The following is a 16,010-nucleotide window of genomic DNA, read 5'->3' as shown; positions in this document are numbered from 1 at the left end:
AACAGAAGAAGCAGAAGAAACAGAAGAAGCAGAAGAAACAGAAGTTTGTTGTTGAAGAAACAGAAATTAGCTCTCATAGAGAACATGACTGTGTCTTTAATAGTCAGACTGCAACATAAAAAGCCAGTTCTGAACATGGTAGCACCCACAACTCAAAACAACTGCCCAGGACTTCAAAAGATCACACTCTTTGCATCCTTAGACTTAATGTGACAGAAAGATATTGGGAAGGAATGGTCATTTCTGAAAACTGAACAAATGTCAATTTGTCAAAGGCAACATAAGAAATCAACAACAGAGCTATGATTCAGGCTCAGAAAATCTGGGCCTCAGCTCCCTTGTTGACCTGCAGTGTGATATTCTTTTCAGCAATCCTAATGGATGCCTGACAACTGTTGGCAGTGAATGGCTTCAGTATCTTAATCTAACTTCTGTTTCTGTTGTGCCTCTCTGAAGAACTAACAAACTATTTCACATTTTATCTGACACATATACTGAATATATGAGACAAAAAGAATAGTGGGTGCAAATTTTGACTATGCAGAGAAGAGACAATTAAATTTATAAGCTCTACTGACAGCCAAGCAGCCAAGTGAGTGATCTTCCAATAAAATAGAGATGTATATATAAATCAGTCAGCTCCTACATGCACATTGCTTAATAAGGTAGGTGACGGCTCTAGGAAATATGTGTCTTCTCAGATAGTGACAGTTGTCACTGGTGTAATTTTGCACTAAGAGACCTTTGCCCTCTTAGCCTACTGAGGTTTTCTATTTTTTTTTTTAAGGAAAGCAATGCAATTGGCATTCCATCTTTGCAACATCCAGACTGTTACCAAGAGTTTGTTCTTTCTCAAAGGGCCAATATATGCCCCCAAATATATTTGCCTATATTAAGCTTCCTAAAACAGAACAGAAGTGGAATAAGCACCTTGCAGATTCAAGCTTTCCTCTAGTGAATAATCCTCTTGAGGTCTTGGCTTACTGATTGAGCCAAATCAACTCTAAATCTATCCTCATTATTAAAAGTCCCTTAGATGAAAAGTGTTATTTCAGAACCACAACCATTTTTAAATTGAATTATTTGCACTAGAACTTTGCATCCAAGTTAAAATTATATAGGACATCTTTAAGCATAAATAACAGCATTGTCCTAAGATCAGTTACTAACTCTGTCTTTGCGAAAGCCTAAAGAGTGGGTTTCCTTCAGTACAGCAGCTGGAAAGATCAAATGTAAATATTTTAAATCAAACCAGTTGAAATTTGTGTCATGTGTGGCAGGAGGGGCTATTCAAGCCAGTCATCAATGAGGTAAGCTTTTGTCTTTTTTTGATCACCTTATAACTGTGAAAAAGGTTCTGGGAAGAGTGTCTGAAGCAAACTGTATCAGGCAAATGGTGTCAAATGTAAGTGCTGCTCTCTTTACCATCAAAGCATGTGAATGTCCTTGATGTATATCTCATGGATGTTTCACAGCTGCCAGTTAAGGGGCACAGGGACGGTCTGAGAAATAGTTCATAGCAGTTTGAACTCTACAGCACACATTTGTCACTCGAGCAGAAATAAAAGCTTTTCTCTCAGCAATATATGTAGCCTTGTTTTTTTCTTGTCAGGTGAGATGTTACCAGACCAGGGTGTAGATTCTCTGAGGGATTTGCCCTCAGGGAAGAAGGGAACTGAATGCTTCACTCTGAAATATCCAACCAAAGGCTGCAACTCTCGATAAGTTTCCCCTGTACCAGGAGACTTTTTCTAGTGATTTTTTTTTTTTTTTGTGCACTTGAAATCTTTTCAGAAGGGAGAGGCAAATATAGCACCCTGACCACAGGGACATATTCAATTTTATCTGGTCTAGGGCAACAGTATATGCCCAGACAACATAGCCCCCAAGAGTAAGAGGAATAGCCATATTTGTGCATCATACCAATTGAGAAAAAAAAAAGGAAGTGCTTGCAATGAACAAAAAGCTGACAACTGTGGTTAGTTCTGGAGGACCTTGCACTCATATTGAAGCTGTCAGAAGTCACAGCCATGACGTTCAGAGCCAGTAATGACATTCCCTAAGAGCCAGCCCTATCTGACCCTACAGATCCTGGTCTGCTCCTTAGACACAGTCTCACATTAGCAGTCTGTGCCCTGTGCAGCATTAGGCTGCAGTGTAGTGTCCAGGAATTAGCAGAAGGGCAGTGCTGTCTGATGGAGAGGTGAACGTGTCAGTGAAGAAAAGGAGTGCAAAGGGGTGGGAAAGGAGGGAAAGCACAAGAGTGTTTACCATGCAGGCAGATTTTGGAAAGCTTTGAGAGCTTTAGAAAAGCAAGTTAACCCAGCACCATGGCTACTGTATGGAGCTGATGTCATCTGGCTGTGCATAAAAGCCTCCACTTTTGTATTCTTTTGTGCAGTCCCAGAATGACATCACCCCAAAGCACAAGAACATAGCTTTGTGTTGCAGCCCTTCCCCTGCTGGCTCCTTGCACACATCCCACTCCTCCTGCATGTGTCCCTCCTTTAGCCAGAAATGCTCCTTCATTCACCCCCACTGAATGCAAGGCACCACTGTCTGGCCAACGAGAGCCCTTTGGGAGCCCACAAGCGCCAGCAGTCTGTGGTAGGTGCAAGGAGCTCCTATTCAAACAGCTTATAGAATGCCACACACCTCAGCAACCCACAGTTGGGCCTCTTCAGCCCACTTCAGCTGCTTCACAATGCTGTCAAACCTGAATGCTGTGAACTGATTAGACAGACAGGGCAACTGGGGCAATTTAATTATTTTCAAGGTTGGATCTCCTTAGATGGGATGTACAATGGCACATGATTTAATCTTGTTACAGTCCACTATTGCTGTTAAATAAGCAGAGTGAAAAAAAATTGCATTTGTAGCATCATTGATGAAGAAACTGCAAGCACAGTTTGCAGTTGTACAGTTATACAGATTTGTTTATAACTGGCATAGTTTTTTTCCTATTTAATAAGGCCTGTGACAATCTTCATGACATGTAAAAACAAGAGAACAAACACCCAAGCCCAATGTTATTTCATGCAGACAAGTGGGGTGGGGGGCAGCTGGAAGTGGACATTACCCAAGAAAACAAGTGCTGCTAAATAAAATTAGACAGAAGCCTGCAAAGAACACACTAGTCTATAGAAATGGGGAAAACTGAGGGCTGAATGATCCCATTAGAAAGCCCAAGTCACTCATAGTTACCCTGTAACAGCATCTATCTTCTGTTCAGTACAGACATTCTAGACATGCTGCTCATCTCTGTTCCTACTCTTGGAAATGAAAGCATATTTCACTAACAGCTCTCAGTGTCCGAGCAGACAAACTTCGAAGGTGTACCTGTGCAGAAACATTGACTGGGAAAATATTTAAAGAATTATGAGGAAATCCAATGTTTTTAGAACTGTAATGGGTTATTTCTACTTAGATGGCATAGAGTGGCATAAGCTGAGACTCCACCAAACATACAGGGAAGGAAACCTACCCTCCCAGAGGAAACGTGGCTAACTTACCATTAACATGCCACAGCATCTGGAAGCCACTTCTGGCATTCAGTCCATCAGAATAAAACTCCACATGAAGGCTGGTCCCTGTAGTGCTCCCTGCCAGTGGAAGAGACTGTCCACAGAACGTGCCTATCAGGTTGGATTGTACATTAGGCCCATCATAGAGCTGAAATGACACAAAAAAATATGCCAGTGAGCAAAAAGCAGCTCCTCAATTCTTAATGTTTTGTATAGGATTTCAAGGAAAAAGCAGTGACACTTCTCACACTGGCCACCCTTGCACAGCAAAATGAGCCTGGGGAGTGTGGAAAGATTTGGATTACCTAATAAGCAAATATAACTTCAATATGTCTTTAAACCTGGCTGCACGCTGTGTACAGTAGGAAGGTTTTGCTGTTTCTATTATGGTGTGTATTGGGGGTTGCTGGGGAAGAAGATAAAGGGCAAGTGGCAATGAACTGAAATAGAAAGAAAAAGAGGATGTCACGGGTCTGATTTGCCCATCCATCTGACTCGCTCAGTGCCTCCAAACCCCTTGGTGACAACTCTGTTTACATCTTCATCTCTCTAAGACTGTGCCCAGGTGATATCAGGACTGACTGGTCTTCTGATGGAGAAAACCAAGCAGTCAGCATCACGAGGGCCTCCCAGAGTAGTGAGGACAAAGTGAAAACCAAAAGTAAAGTAAATCTTTAAAAGCACAGGGAAACTTCGTATGTGTTTATTTATGGTTTCATAATCTTGTGCTAGTGTCCTGCTTTTTTTTTTATTAAAAAACAAACAAACAAACAAGCAAACAAACAAAACAAAAAATGCTAGCAAAATATTCCTGTAGTTAAATATTGACATCTGAAGTTAGTCATATACTCACATTTAAATGAAAACATTTAATACATGTTTTGATGGAGTGAGAGTAGGTGCTTAGAGCTTCTAAGCCTCTTTACATTTGTTATCTCCAAACAGATTTAAATTGTCTTTCAAATTCTAGTTTTGTAACTTTTTTCCAATCCAGTAAATCACTCTGAGCGTGCATCCATGTTCCTCACCAAATACCACAATGCCCCAGTGTCACTTTTCAGGCATGAAAACTGTAAATTTTTGAAAAGCTGGTAAAAATGAGACATTTTAGCTAAATTGCCTTTGACTTACAATATCAGATTGCTGGTTGTTGTCAAGTTAGGAGTTGCTTTATTATTTCTACCTTGGTTACTATGATTTTTAAAGTTTAGAAAAACATCAACCCTCGTGCTTTATTATCACTTTGCAACAGTTCATCCGATCTTCTGTCTCAGAGTGCATATCTTCCTAACACATCCCAGCAAACTACTGGCACAGAAACCATGTCTGAACATTCTAAATGTGAATTTTTGGCATGCCTCCTTTCAGAATTTCAGCAAAATCTTTTCTTTGTTCTGAAGCCATCACTGTAAAGTTCTTTTCATGCAAAGAATCAAATCTATGATCTCTAGAAAAACAGCCAGGGTTTATTTATCTTTGCTCTCCATTCAAATCTCTTTTCCAAATATATTTGATTCCACTAAGAATTCTCCTACACTCAGCACCCATAGTATGGAATCGTGATATTACAGCAAATATTGATTAACCATGCTAGCTACTAATTTTCACATATATTTTCTGGCAGACTCACATATGGGAATGAGTAATTAAACCCTCAGCTTTTCTGTTCAAGATGTTGGCCTTGCAGAATCTTCAGAAATCTTGTTGTTCATTTAAAACATACTTGGGGCCAAGAAATCTACTCAAATGCTTTCAAATCCTCAAGCACACAGTCTAATTGAAATGTCTTTTTTAACAAAAAAAAAAAAATTGGAGGTAGTTCTGCCAGAAGTTAGGTGCATGCTAAATGTATTGTAACTTGGGAACTATCACTCTTTGTTATGATTTCTTTTAGTGAAATCAGAAAAGATTGTAGGTTTCTAATTGCAGACACATTGCTGGTACCTCTTGCAAAGCCTTGATCAGATGTGTTTGATAATAAATATTAAATTTCATAAAGATTAGATGTTTATATGTTGAATATCCACTTGTATTCTTTCCAAACATAAAGTTTGAAGGACCACTTGATAAACGGGTGAGCTGTCCCATGCCCAGCATTACAGTTATGACCTTCTTCCAAGCCTGGCTGAAAGCTTTACACATTCTTTTAAGGCTTAAGTTCAACAAAATGAAATCAAGTCAAATCCAATTAGATTTTTTAATAGTACTACTTCCTTTGACAGCTTCGTGGTATATAGTACTCGTATTTCTGTGGCCTCAAGCCATGGAAATCTTACACCAGAAAAATATGAATGGTGAAAAATAAATAACTGTGGAGATCATGAATCTGAGTAGAAGCAAAAACTATGTTAAGATACATATTCACAATCAGCCATTAAGTCTAGAGATTACAAATGAAAAACCATTCTAATGAACTTGGACTAAATCATACCCAGAAACTTCCAAATCCAAACCAAAAAAACAAGCTTCTTGAGTCTCCTGCAATTTGATTCATCAAGGGAGTATTATTTTTACCTAAGACAGCTAATGCTGCATTTCTATGTAATTTCCTCTGAAAACAGTCTGTCAGTTTTTTGAGACACAAAGAATGGTTACTATGGCAATCCCTTCATGCCGTGCTGCCCTGTGGGGTTGTGTTCAGAGCAGCATTTTGCAGGGAATATGAGTGCCTGGCCAGCTGTAACTCATTGAGAGAGGCAGAACCACTACTGCTAGAATTACAGAGGGGTTTTTTTGAGCTGTCGTTCATTTCTAAATGAAGGGAACAGCTGTGTATTTTCTCAGGGCATTTTGAACTTTGCAAACTACCTTTTGCGCTCACACAAACACAGGCAAGTGAAACTGAAGCTGAACACAGCTCTCATGAGCTACAATTTCTCTCCTGATCTCTGAGATAGTGTTTCTTGGTAGGGTCCTGCTTTGTCAGCTGTGTTATCTTAAACTGCTGCAAATTGAGGCAAGATTCTTCTCCAGAATTTTGAGGCACTCCTGTACCATACTGATCTAGGAACTGGTGATTTGCCTCCCTTCCAGCTTCCCATTGGGAAGAAAGTGCTTGCTCCCCTTCTGTGTATATATTTGCTTTGTAATATATTTATTTGTTTAGACTCTTAGCCTCCACCAGAAAATCCAAGTTCTTCATAATAATTTTGGCAGACACTCAAACAGTCAAAATATGCAAACAGCTGCAGCATATGTTCTTACCCTTGGCCTCCCTGCTTTAGCCAAAGAATTGTTGAGTGGCACCCAGAATGCTCCATTTTATCAGCCTGCACCGTGGCACTGGGACTAGGCAGGGATGCAGTACATTCAGATGAATTATTAGGCATGGGCTCAATAGCTGTTAAGAGAAACTCCTTATCAGGCTGCCTAGGAGAAAGCCTATAGGCTGACACAAAAGTAGAAAGGGGAGGTACCAGCTTTCTAGGGGAAGAATCAAGCTGTGTGACTGCCCTGCAGCGAAATGGCAGCTGAAAACCATCTGCTGTACATTAGAGTGGGGCTGGGAAAGCAGGACTAGCCAAGGCTGCAGGAAGGGTTCAGCTTGGGTAGCTCTCCCAGGGGAGACACCATGGTCACCAGTATGACATTTTGGCTTTCTGACTCTTCAGCCTGGAAATATGTTGCTGACACGAAGAATGATGCTCTGGAGGCCACAGCTGCTCACCCCTCTTTGGAGGAGCAAAGCAAAGCAGCATGACCTGTGTCACAGAAAAGCTCATTGACAGAACTGGAGGAAGGGCTCAAGAACTGAGCTGACTGGAAAATGGAGGTTCTCCTGCATGGAAGAAATAAAGATCTCAAACAAATGAGAAAAATAAACTTTAAATGTGTTCTATTTGGGCATACTTGAAGCAGGAACATTTTTCTACCTGAGCACCTCATCAAGCTTATTCCTTCTTGTAAAGTAAGCCTTCCAGAAAGGTAGTGAGACTCTACCTGCTCAGTTTACCTGGCAGAAGACTGGAGGGGGTTTAGGGCAAAATGTCATTTTTCTGTTGGAAAACTTTATTTCTATTAAAAAGCATGTTTGAGGTTTTTTTTCATCAGGAAAACCATTACAAAGAAAAAAACCCATGGCTAATCTGCTCTGGAAAAAACCTGCTTACATATAGTAGTTAGTCATAACACATAGTCTCGATCCAGAGATGATGGAGTCTTTGAAGTCAAACTTTCAGTTTCATATGAGGTGAAAATCCATCCTATAATACAGACCATTCTCAATTTTTTTGTATTGTAAACAATACTGTTATCAGATGTCAAGAATTCATTATAATTATGAAAAATTATATCAATAATTGTCTCAATTTGAGTCTTGAAACAGACTGTTTGCAATCAGAAAGCCTTTTTACAGGGACCAACAGCAACAGTCCTGGGCTGTATTTGCAGAACTCATGAAAGGAGGCTGTGCCTTGGATCAGACCAGCAGAGCTGCAAGTGTCCCACCCATGGCCAGAGCTTCTAGGACAGTCTCAAAGAGCTTTTCTGACACACATGAGTATCCCTTTCCTCTCAGAAGTGGGAAACCTGATATAGGATTGTTTGGATCTAAATACCAGAGGCAGTGATTACAAGTTTCTGAGTAACTCTTCCTGAAAGGAAATGAAAGAAAAGGAAATTTTGGAAAGGAAGTTTTGATGGCATTACAACAAACATGTTACCAGAAAACAAAATGAAGCAAAAACTAGACAACATAATCATTAGCCAAGTAACAGAATGCACTCCAAAGAGAGATCACCATTAATTGTTAAAACAAGAATAACAAAATCAAAACCAATTAATTTCCAAGCAACACATTTCCTTTCCAGATGAGCTAGAGAGTGAACTTAAGAACCTGCAGGTCTGCCAGCCAGATGAAAAAAACCAACTAAAGCTCCAGAATGTGGCCTTCTGTGCTAACTGAGCACCACAGCAACATAATTTCATAGGAACAAAGGTAGCTTAAGACTTAGTGCATGGAACCTTGATACTTCTGAACAAATAGGAAAACAAAATGAGGTTATGTTTGTGCTTGCATGATGAGAAGTATTTGCAATTGCCAATAGAAAAAAAGCCCTCCTTAAGAACACCTTCTAATTAATATTTTAATATAATTGTTTATACTCTAGGTAACCTTTGATAAATATCCTTGCTCTGACCACTGAAGGCAACTTTCTTGTCTCCGCACAAAGATACACTCACTAATTAACCACTTTATTCTATAGTACAATGGAGTTTGACACTGTACATCACTAGACGTGTAGGCACAGTAGTTATTATTGCTGGGATTTATCTAACATATGAAAATGTATAAATGTCTAGTTTTTTAATAGTAAGAGTTTTACCTGAGTCTATGTTTTGTCTCATAACCTGAACCTGAATCACTCAGAGCCCTTTGAAATTTTCAATGTTGAATTCCAAATTAGACTGCAGTATTTTTTAAAATATTTTTTCACCTCTTACATTACCACTTACTGTGTTCTCAAAGAAAACAAGGGGTTTTAACTACAGCATATCTGCTGTATCTTTCTAGGAAAGGTTTATTTTGCAAATTATATAAAACCAGTGTTTTTCTTTAGCAATGAATGAATTATAAGACCGTAAGAAATGCAGGGCATATCTTTGGATTAAATTTAAAAAGTGTTTTAGGTATAGGAGTAGGAAAAAACTGCTGTTTAAGAACGAAATGTCTAGGAGACATCCACCTAGTTGGTCAACCCTAAGACCTGCACTCAAAATCTTATTTGTTCAGCATGGTATTTTAAATCCCCAAACCTGTATCAAGAGAGCACCTCCACCTAATCCCCAGAATCCAAATGGGTCCCTGAAGTGTCTCTGCAGCCTTTGCTGACCAAAGGACTGCCTTGGGCACGCCTTTGTGGCACTGGGATCACATATGCCTGGTGATGAGGCTGTGGCTATTTTGGTAGAGCACCTGCTTTTCTCAAAGCCTCAGAAATTGAGGCGGTTCCTTTGCAGTGAGAATCCACTCATGGTGAAGGAAGCAGGACTACTTTTGAGCTTGGGGCAATAATATTTCCAAAGTTATTCTTCAGCAGAAAGCTGCTATTGTGGGAAAAGCTCCTTACAAAGAGACAGGGCTGTGTCTAGGGACACGGCTCTGAAAAGCCCAGGGTGATCTGAGCAGTTTGCAGCCCTGCCGACTCCAATGCAGGGCTGAGTGCTGCTCCTGCGGTGCTTTGCCAGCCCAGATGAACTGAACTGACACTATCAGGGACCAAAAAGGGCAGGATTGTGTCTGTAAATCCCTGAATCCACCCCCACCCCCACCCCCCCATTTAAGAAAATTTGCATTATGCATAACTATGGCAACTAAGGAGAATTGCAGCTGGTCTCAAATGAAGACAGGACAAAAGGGAAATATTCCTGCTACTTAGGCTTTCAGGCTTGCTCATGGGAACAATTCAGCTGAGGGGGGCAGACACAAAACCTTCCTCAAAGTCTAGTGTGGTTTTCTCTGAGCTGTCTGGGAGCTTCCCTCTGATGAGGGGAAGCTTTGACTGATGCAGATGGGGTTTCTCCTGCCACCATGTAATTTTTTATTGCAATGCCTGTACTGAATGGGATAAGCAATCTCACAGAGGTTGGTGCAGCTTTCCAGAAAAATTTGTAATACAGAAGAAGAACAGAGGAAAGAAGAATCCAGCTGCAATTAGATTAGTCCTAAATGCTCTGTTTCCAACAAGGGGCAAGCACACAACCATCATATGGTGATATTTCACAGTCACTTCATTGTACAATGCTTTTTTCTGAAGGAGCAGGCAAAGTCACATTGCTCTGAGCTGGCAGGGTGTGGAAAACACAAAGTCCATGAAGGTCTGACTCATTTTGTGAGTCCAAAAGTGGAGTCTGTGCTGGCTTCACTCGTGCTTCTTGTCATCTGAGGTTTCTGTAGGCACCATGCAATCCTTTCATCACTATAAATTTAGTTGTCTTGAGGGGTTGGGGGTAGTTTATATGTGTTTGTAATTTTGCTTCTACATAACCTTTCAAACAGGGAAGCCAAAGTCTACTTTGATTCTGGCAATGCAGGTAATTAGGAGAAAAAAAATCTGAACCCTCAGCCAGTCTTTTTTAGGGTGGGCAGCTTTTTGGCTTGACACCCTCCTTTTGAGTATCCAGATCCCTCACTGAAAATCAGTGTACGGGCTAAGATTTCGTTGTGTACCAATGGTAAGGTCTGCCAGAGAAACCTGAGGAGAATTGTCACTTTTATCCTTACAGCCTTACACTGAAGGAATTTTTGTGGACGCCCATAACCCACAAAAAAGGAATTCAGGGATGGGCTGGCATGCTGCCAGCTTGCATAGTAATACATTAATAGATACCACTGCAGCCTGGCCAGCAGGCTGTAATTTGATGTCTGTGTGCAGAACCTGGATAGGTATATTTCATATATCATCTGCATCCCCAGGGCGATGTACCACTGGTGACATTTTGTAAATCAATGCACAGCCATAAGCAAAGCCATTGTCTGTGCTTGGGGAATTCCTGCAGCACTTTAAAAAGACACACTCATAAATAAAATGTAATAATGCTAATCTCCTAATATGGTTTAAGCATATTTACTAATTACAACAGAGAGTAACACTAGAAACAGTGTAAGATATTTTTATGTTAGATATTTTTATGTTAAATTAATTAAAAAAAAAAAGAGTATGACCAGATGAGTGTGAGCAACAATTATCTAATGCAGTATTCCCAGATGGAGAAAAAGGATATTATGGCACATCCCTGGAATGCTACTGTGGTTTAGAAAAGAAAAAAAAAACAAAACACCACATCCTGTTACCACCAGAAGGAAATGAAACAATTCTCAGGAGCAGATGCCATATTAATTCCTATATTCATCTGATAATATTCCACATGTAAGTATGCAATGGTATTTTAACCACTCTGAGTCTCATTGCTGAAAGAGTCTGGACTGCTTAAGTACACTGACAGTAGGCAAGCAAGGAACTGCTTTAGTCCAAAGGGGAATTCTCTCCTGCCCTGCAGCAGAAGAAAGGCATTTGTTACTATCAGGCCACTGTTTGACCCCATAAGATGTTCTTTTGCATTAACCAATGATAATTCCATCTTTGACACTAGATCAAAGTGCACAGAGTAAAGGGGTGAAACTCAGAGAGCTCTGAAACTTGTCTTGCTTCATGACAAGTTTGTTATCTGCTTATCGGGCTGGTGGCATCTTGCAAAAGGCTGGGCAAGGTCTCTCCTGTACTTATTAAAAGCAGAGGCTAAACAGGGTGGACTTCAAGGGATGGTTGTACCTTCTGAGAATAAGAACAGAGAGGGAGATTGTCACTGAAAGACAGAAAGATTAGTGGTTTTCATATAATATTTTTCTTGTATAAGGAAGGAATAAATTTCTGTCCTACTGCAAGACTGATCTTCAGAGCAATAACATGACATTATCTTTACTTATATAAGAGCTTTGCTTCCACAGAGATTATGTTTTACCATACAGAAGAAGAAGGTAATTCTTCATTAAAGATAGGGAATTAAACACATGCTTGTTCAGCTAATAACCTGGTGAATGTAGAGGAAAGAATGACATTTCTATGTCATTGTCTGTAATATCTCACTGTTTACAGCCTGATGATTCCTCTAGAAAGACTAATGTTAAGTTATTGAGCCAAGCCACAGCATGCAATGTAATTGAAAGACCATTCAATCTAAATACAGTTAGTGAAGCATCACTAGGAACCAGTCTGCTATTTGGTACAACTTGTATCTTGTCATTGCCACTTCTGTCTTTATCAGAAGCAACTAATCTCATATTCTTGAAACTTTGCTGTAAAACTCCTTCCAAAATGTCACACTTCCTATGAGCATTATTAGCAATGAGCCAGCATCCTCTGACAGGCCATGAAACACTGCACATTGCTCATTTGTTGAGAAAGTGCTTATATGAGGTTCATGCTATAGACTGACATTATAAAGAACTGCAGCTTTGACTCCCTCTCACACTTCCCTTTCTCAATTTCTGGCACTTAATCACAGGGGCAGAAAATTGCCATGAAATCAGAAGAGCAGGGTTTTTTCCTTCCTACTTGACCATAGTATAAATAGTTGTACATGCTAAAGTGGTGGAGATGCAGGCCCTGCCCAGATCAGAGTGAGTCAAAGTCACTAACTGCTTCCCGTGGAGAGGGAGTGCTGCTTACCATGAGTAACACCAGCCAGCTGGTGGAACAGTGGCCTGGCTGACAAGAAGCATCCCATGATCAAAGGAGAAAAGGAAATACATAACACAATGCACAGCTGAGTTCTCATTGTACAGCTGTGACTGCATTTCAGTTTGGGACAGCCACACATTGCACTTGTACTTACACTCTCTGAACATCTGACTATATTTTCCCTTGTCCTGTATGGGAAATACTTATTTGCTCTACAGGATGATAATATCTTTGATAACTGACAATAGCTAGGAATACTCATGTGTAGAAACTTTTGGTTTTGTCATTACTCTACATATTCAATTTCTGGCTCATATGTGGACTAAGCCAGGGAGCAAATAGCGAATTAACATATTCTGTGTATATCAGATTGAATTAGTCATGAGGCAAAATTTTCTTTTTATATACTACGTGTGGGTTTGGGTCAGAGTGTAAGTCATAATTAAACACAAAGCTGAAGAACAGGCCCTTTTCCAGTATGGAGACTGGGACCAAAACCACAGTGTCCAGCAGGCCAGGTCCAGCAGTACTCAAGAACGTAGGTTGCTCAGTCTAACTGTCCCCACCCTATGATTTTCTCCTTCAGAATTCCGAAAGATTTCAAAAAAATCAGAGCTTTAGTTTGAGACATTTGCAATATAATAAAAATATGTCCACATGCATTAAATCTGTTTCTTATATTAACTTTTTGAAGTGGCTCTGCTATTTTTTTTTTTTTTTTTGCAACTGCCATTTCTTGATTGTAATCTGCTAAGGCAGGTAATGTCCCTGCCGTAACACCTCTGCAACATTTAATCTTGTTCTTTTCCATCATGTACAACCCTCCCTTACTCCTTCTACCACTACAACTGTGATCATTACCTAATCCAACCTAAAAACTAACTCTTGTCCTTCCTACTCCCAGCCTCCCAGCAAGTAGGAGCAAATATTGTCACCAAGCCTGCCATCTGCTAGCTGCCACAGAGCACCATGCTGCTACTCTGCTACTCTGCTACCACAGAGCTGCCACAGAGGTAAGAAGACAAATAGGGTGCTGCTGCCTGCTGCAAGAGGCTGAGGTGGCAGAGCTGCTGCCACCAAACCCAAAAGGAGATGGGAAAAGGGTCATCTAAAAGCTCCCTGGGAAAAGAGGACTTGATCAGCACCAGTGGCCACTCTGGTTTGTGAGTGCAGCTATATGGAAACTGTCTGAGCATCAGCTTCCCATTTCCTTCAAGAAAATGGTGAAGGGTTCTGGCATATGGTCCATGTATCACCCACTTAGACTACAGTGAACAGGATTATATTTCTATTATACTCAGCCAGACCATTAGATCTCTCCCCTCTTGGGCTTCTTTGCAATAAAGGAATCTCAGAACTAGCATGTGTCAGAAAAGTAATCTATTTTAGCTAAACAGCTATGAGGTTTCTTTTAAATAACCTTTTTTCCAATCTGCAGTGGTGTCAGACTCCACATGGATTTCAATCAGAGAAGTCCCAAATATCTGCAGTCTGCTCAGAAAGTGAACTGTACACTTGTTCCAGATGACTCCCCCTTTCCCTTACACCGCAGAGCGCTCCCAGCCTTGACAATATGCTCCCCTTTCGCAAGATGCAGGGTGGGAGCAAACAGTGTTCAGTTCCCTGGCTGGTTCAACCTTGTTCTCCTTTTTACACTATGGCACATATTTGTGCAGCATGCAACAACCAAATGAGAACATCTTTTCCAAGTGGTATTTCTTAATGGCATTTGGAGAAAGATTTGTAAGTAATGACAAATTAAAGCCTCCTTAACACACTTCCATGATTCTCTTTTCCCCCTGTATTTTCCTCTTTATACCTCTTTCAGTCTGTATTTTCTTTGATTGAAAGCACTGAAAAGTTGTTAAAACAAAGAGTGCTCCCTGTCTCCTCACTCCCTCAGATATGTTTTATTTCTGTTCTTTTAAGTGCTTTGGATCAGGTCCTTGCCTCTTGCATTATTCCTCCAGCCTTGACTTACATCTAGAATAGTGTCTTCTGGCAAGTTTCTTGCTCCTCACTGGCTGGCTACTGTGTACAGGGCTCCTGCTTTTCATGGGTCAAGGGCTCAGGCATCTTGAGACTGGCACTGGCTCCAATGTTTCTTTTTTAGTCTCCTCACAAAAACAAACCAGGGTTTAATAGTTAGTCTTCAATGTAGTGCTCCCTTATTTATTTTCTTCACATGTCTTCTTTCTTACTGTTCCTGGCCGCGAAGAAAAGAAAGCTTGAAGAACATCACTTTTGCCAGTTTATTACCAATTTTGAGCTGTGACAGCTGCCATAGTAGGGAGGTAGAGGGAACGAGGGAGGACATCTAGATGGAACAGACTAGCCCATCACCAGGCCTGTTGTTGAATCTTCTGCAAGACCCCAGTGTAAGTAAGTATCCCCAGAAATATGGGCACTATTCCATAGCCCTCTTCCTGGTTGTAAGTAGTCTTTCTAACACTTCTCTAAATTTCAGCTCCTCTAGTGCAAAAACCTAAATAGAGCACAGCAGCTACAGGCTGGCATCCTGTACAAGGGTGAGATCTGAAGGACAGATGAGTTCAGCAAAACAGCAAAAGAATAGGCAGGGGATTATAACCCACGGTATAGCAGTGATCATGACCACACTCTACTTCCCACAGTACTAAGAACAAAATTGAGAGAAAATATCTTTTAAGTTGTCCTTGAAAATTTTAAGAAAATATCCTCTTTGTCCTAGAGATATTTTTTTTTTTTAAGGAAATCAAAATAAAGGGTATTTGGCTTTAGGTTGACTGGATGGCTTTATTTGGATAAAAAATGTCACATTTTATTTGTGGATACCTTAATTTTCTTTCAGTCTCTTTAAAGAGGCAGATGAATTATGAAAAAGAAAAATATAAATAGGAGACACAGCAACCCTCCCTTTAAAAATGTAAAAATAATACATATTAAAGTTTTTGAACCTACACTGCTCCTTCTCATATAAAAACAAGAGGAAAATAATTGGGCTCATTGCCTTTTTGCAATCAATTTACTAATCCCAGGATTTCTTCTTCTTTACATGAAGCTGGAATCATGACATCTCACTTCACTTGTAAAAGCCAGTGCATCTAATCTCAGGTGGTAGCTAGACTGTAGCAAACCAAGGATTTGGGATTCATCCTCCCATTTGCACAGACCTGTCTTGAGTCAGCAATGCTTCTCTCCCTACCGATTGCAGAGGAAACAGGGCCAAATCATTTGGATTTAACACTTGAGCTTCAGTGGTTAAATTTAGATACAATAAATTTCCCCTTGCTCTTCTGCATCCTTATTATTTTCCTTTATTGGTAGA

General features: G+C 40.2%; 1 protein-coding gene across 2 annotated transcripts in view; it reads right to left on the bottom strand.

The window, feature by feature from the left end:
- CUBN (cubilin) overlaps positions 1–16,010 on the bottom strand; it is a 142,063-nt gene that overhangs the window by 83,483 nt on the left and 42,570 nt on the right. For both annotated transcript variants that reach the window (XM_027658655.1, XM_027658656.1), the window contains exon 28: positions 3,513–3,672. In XM_027658655.1, coding sequence (XP_027514456.1) covers positions 3,513–3,672 — 160 coding nt within the window. The remainder of the gene's footprint in view (positions 1–3,512; positions 3,673–16,010) is intronic.

This window comes from Corapipo altera, unplaced genomic scaffold, assembly GCF_003945725.1.
Source record: "Corapipo altera isolate COAL_440 unplaced genomic scaffold, ASM394572v1 63, whole genome shotgun sequence".
NCBI classification, from domain to species: Eukaryota; Metazoa; Chordata; class Aves; order Passeriformes; family Pipridae; genus Corapipo; species Corapipo altera.
Note: the sequence above shows the minus strand (reverse complement) of the source record. Positions and strands in the feature narration are given on the sequence as shown.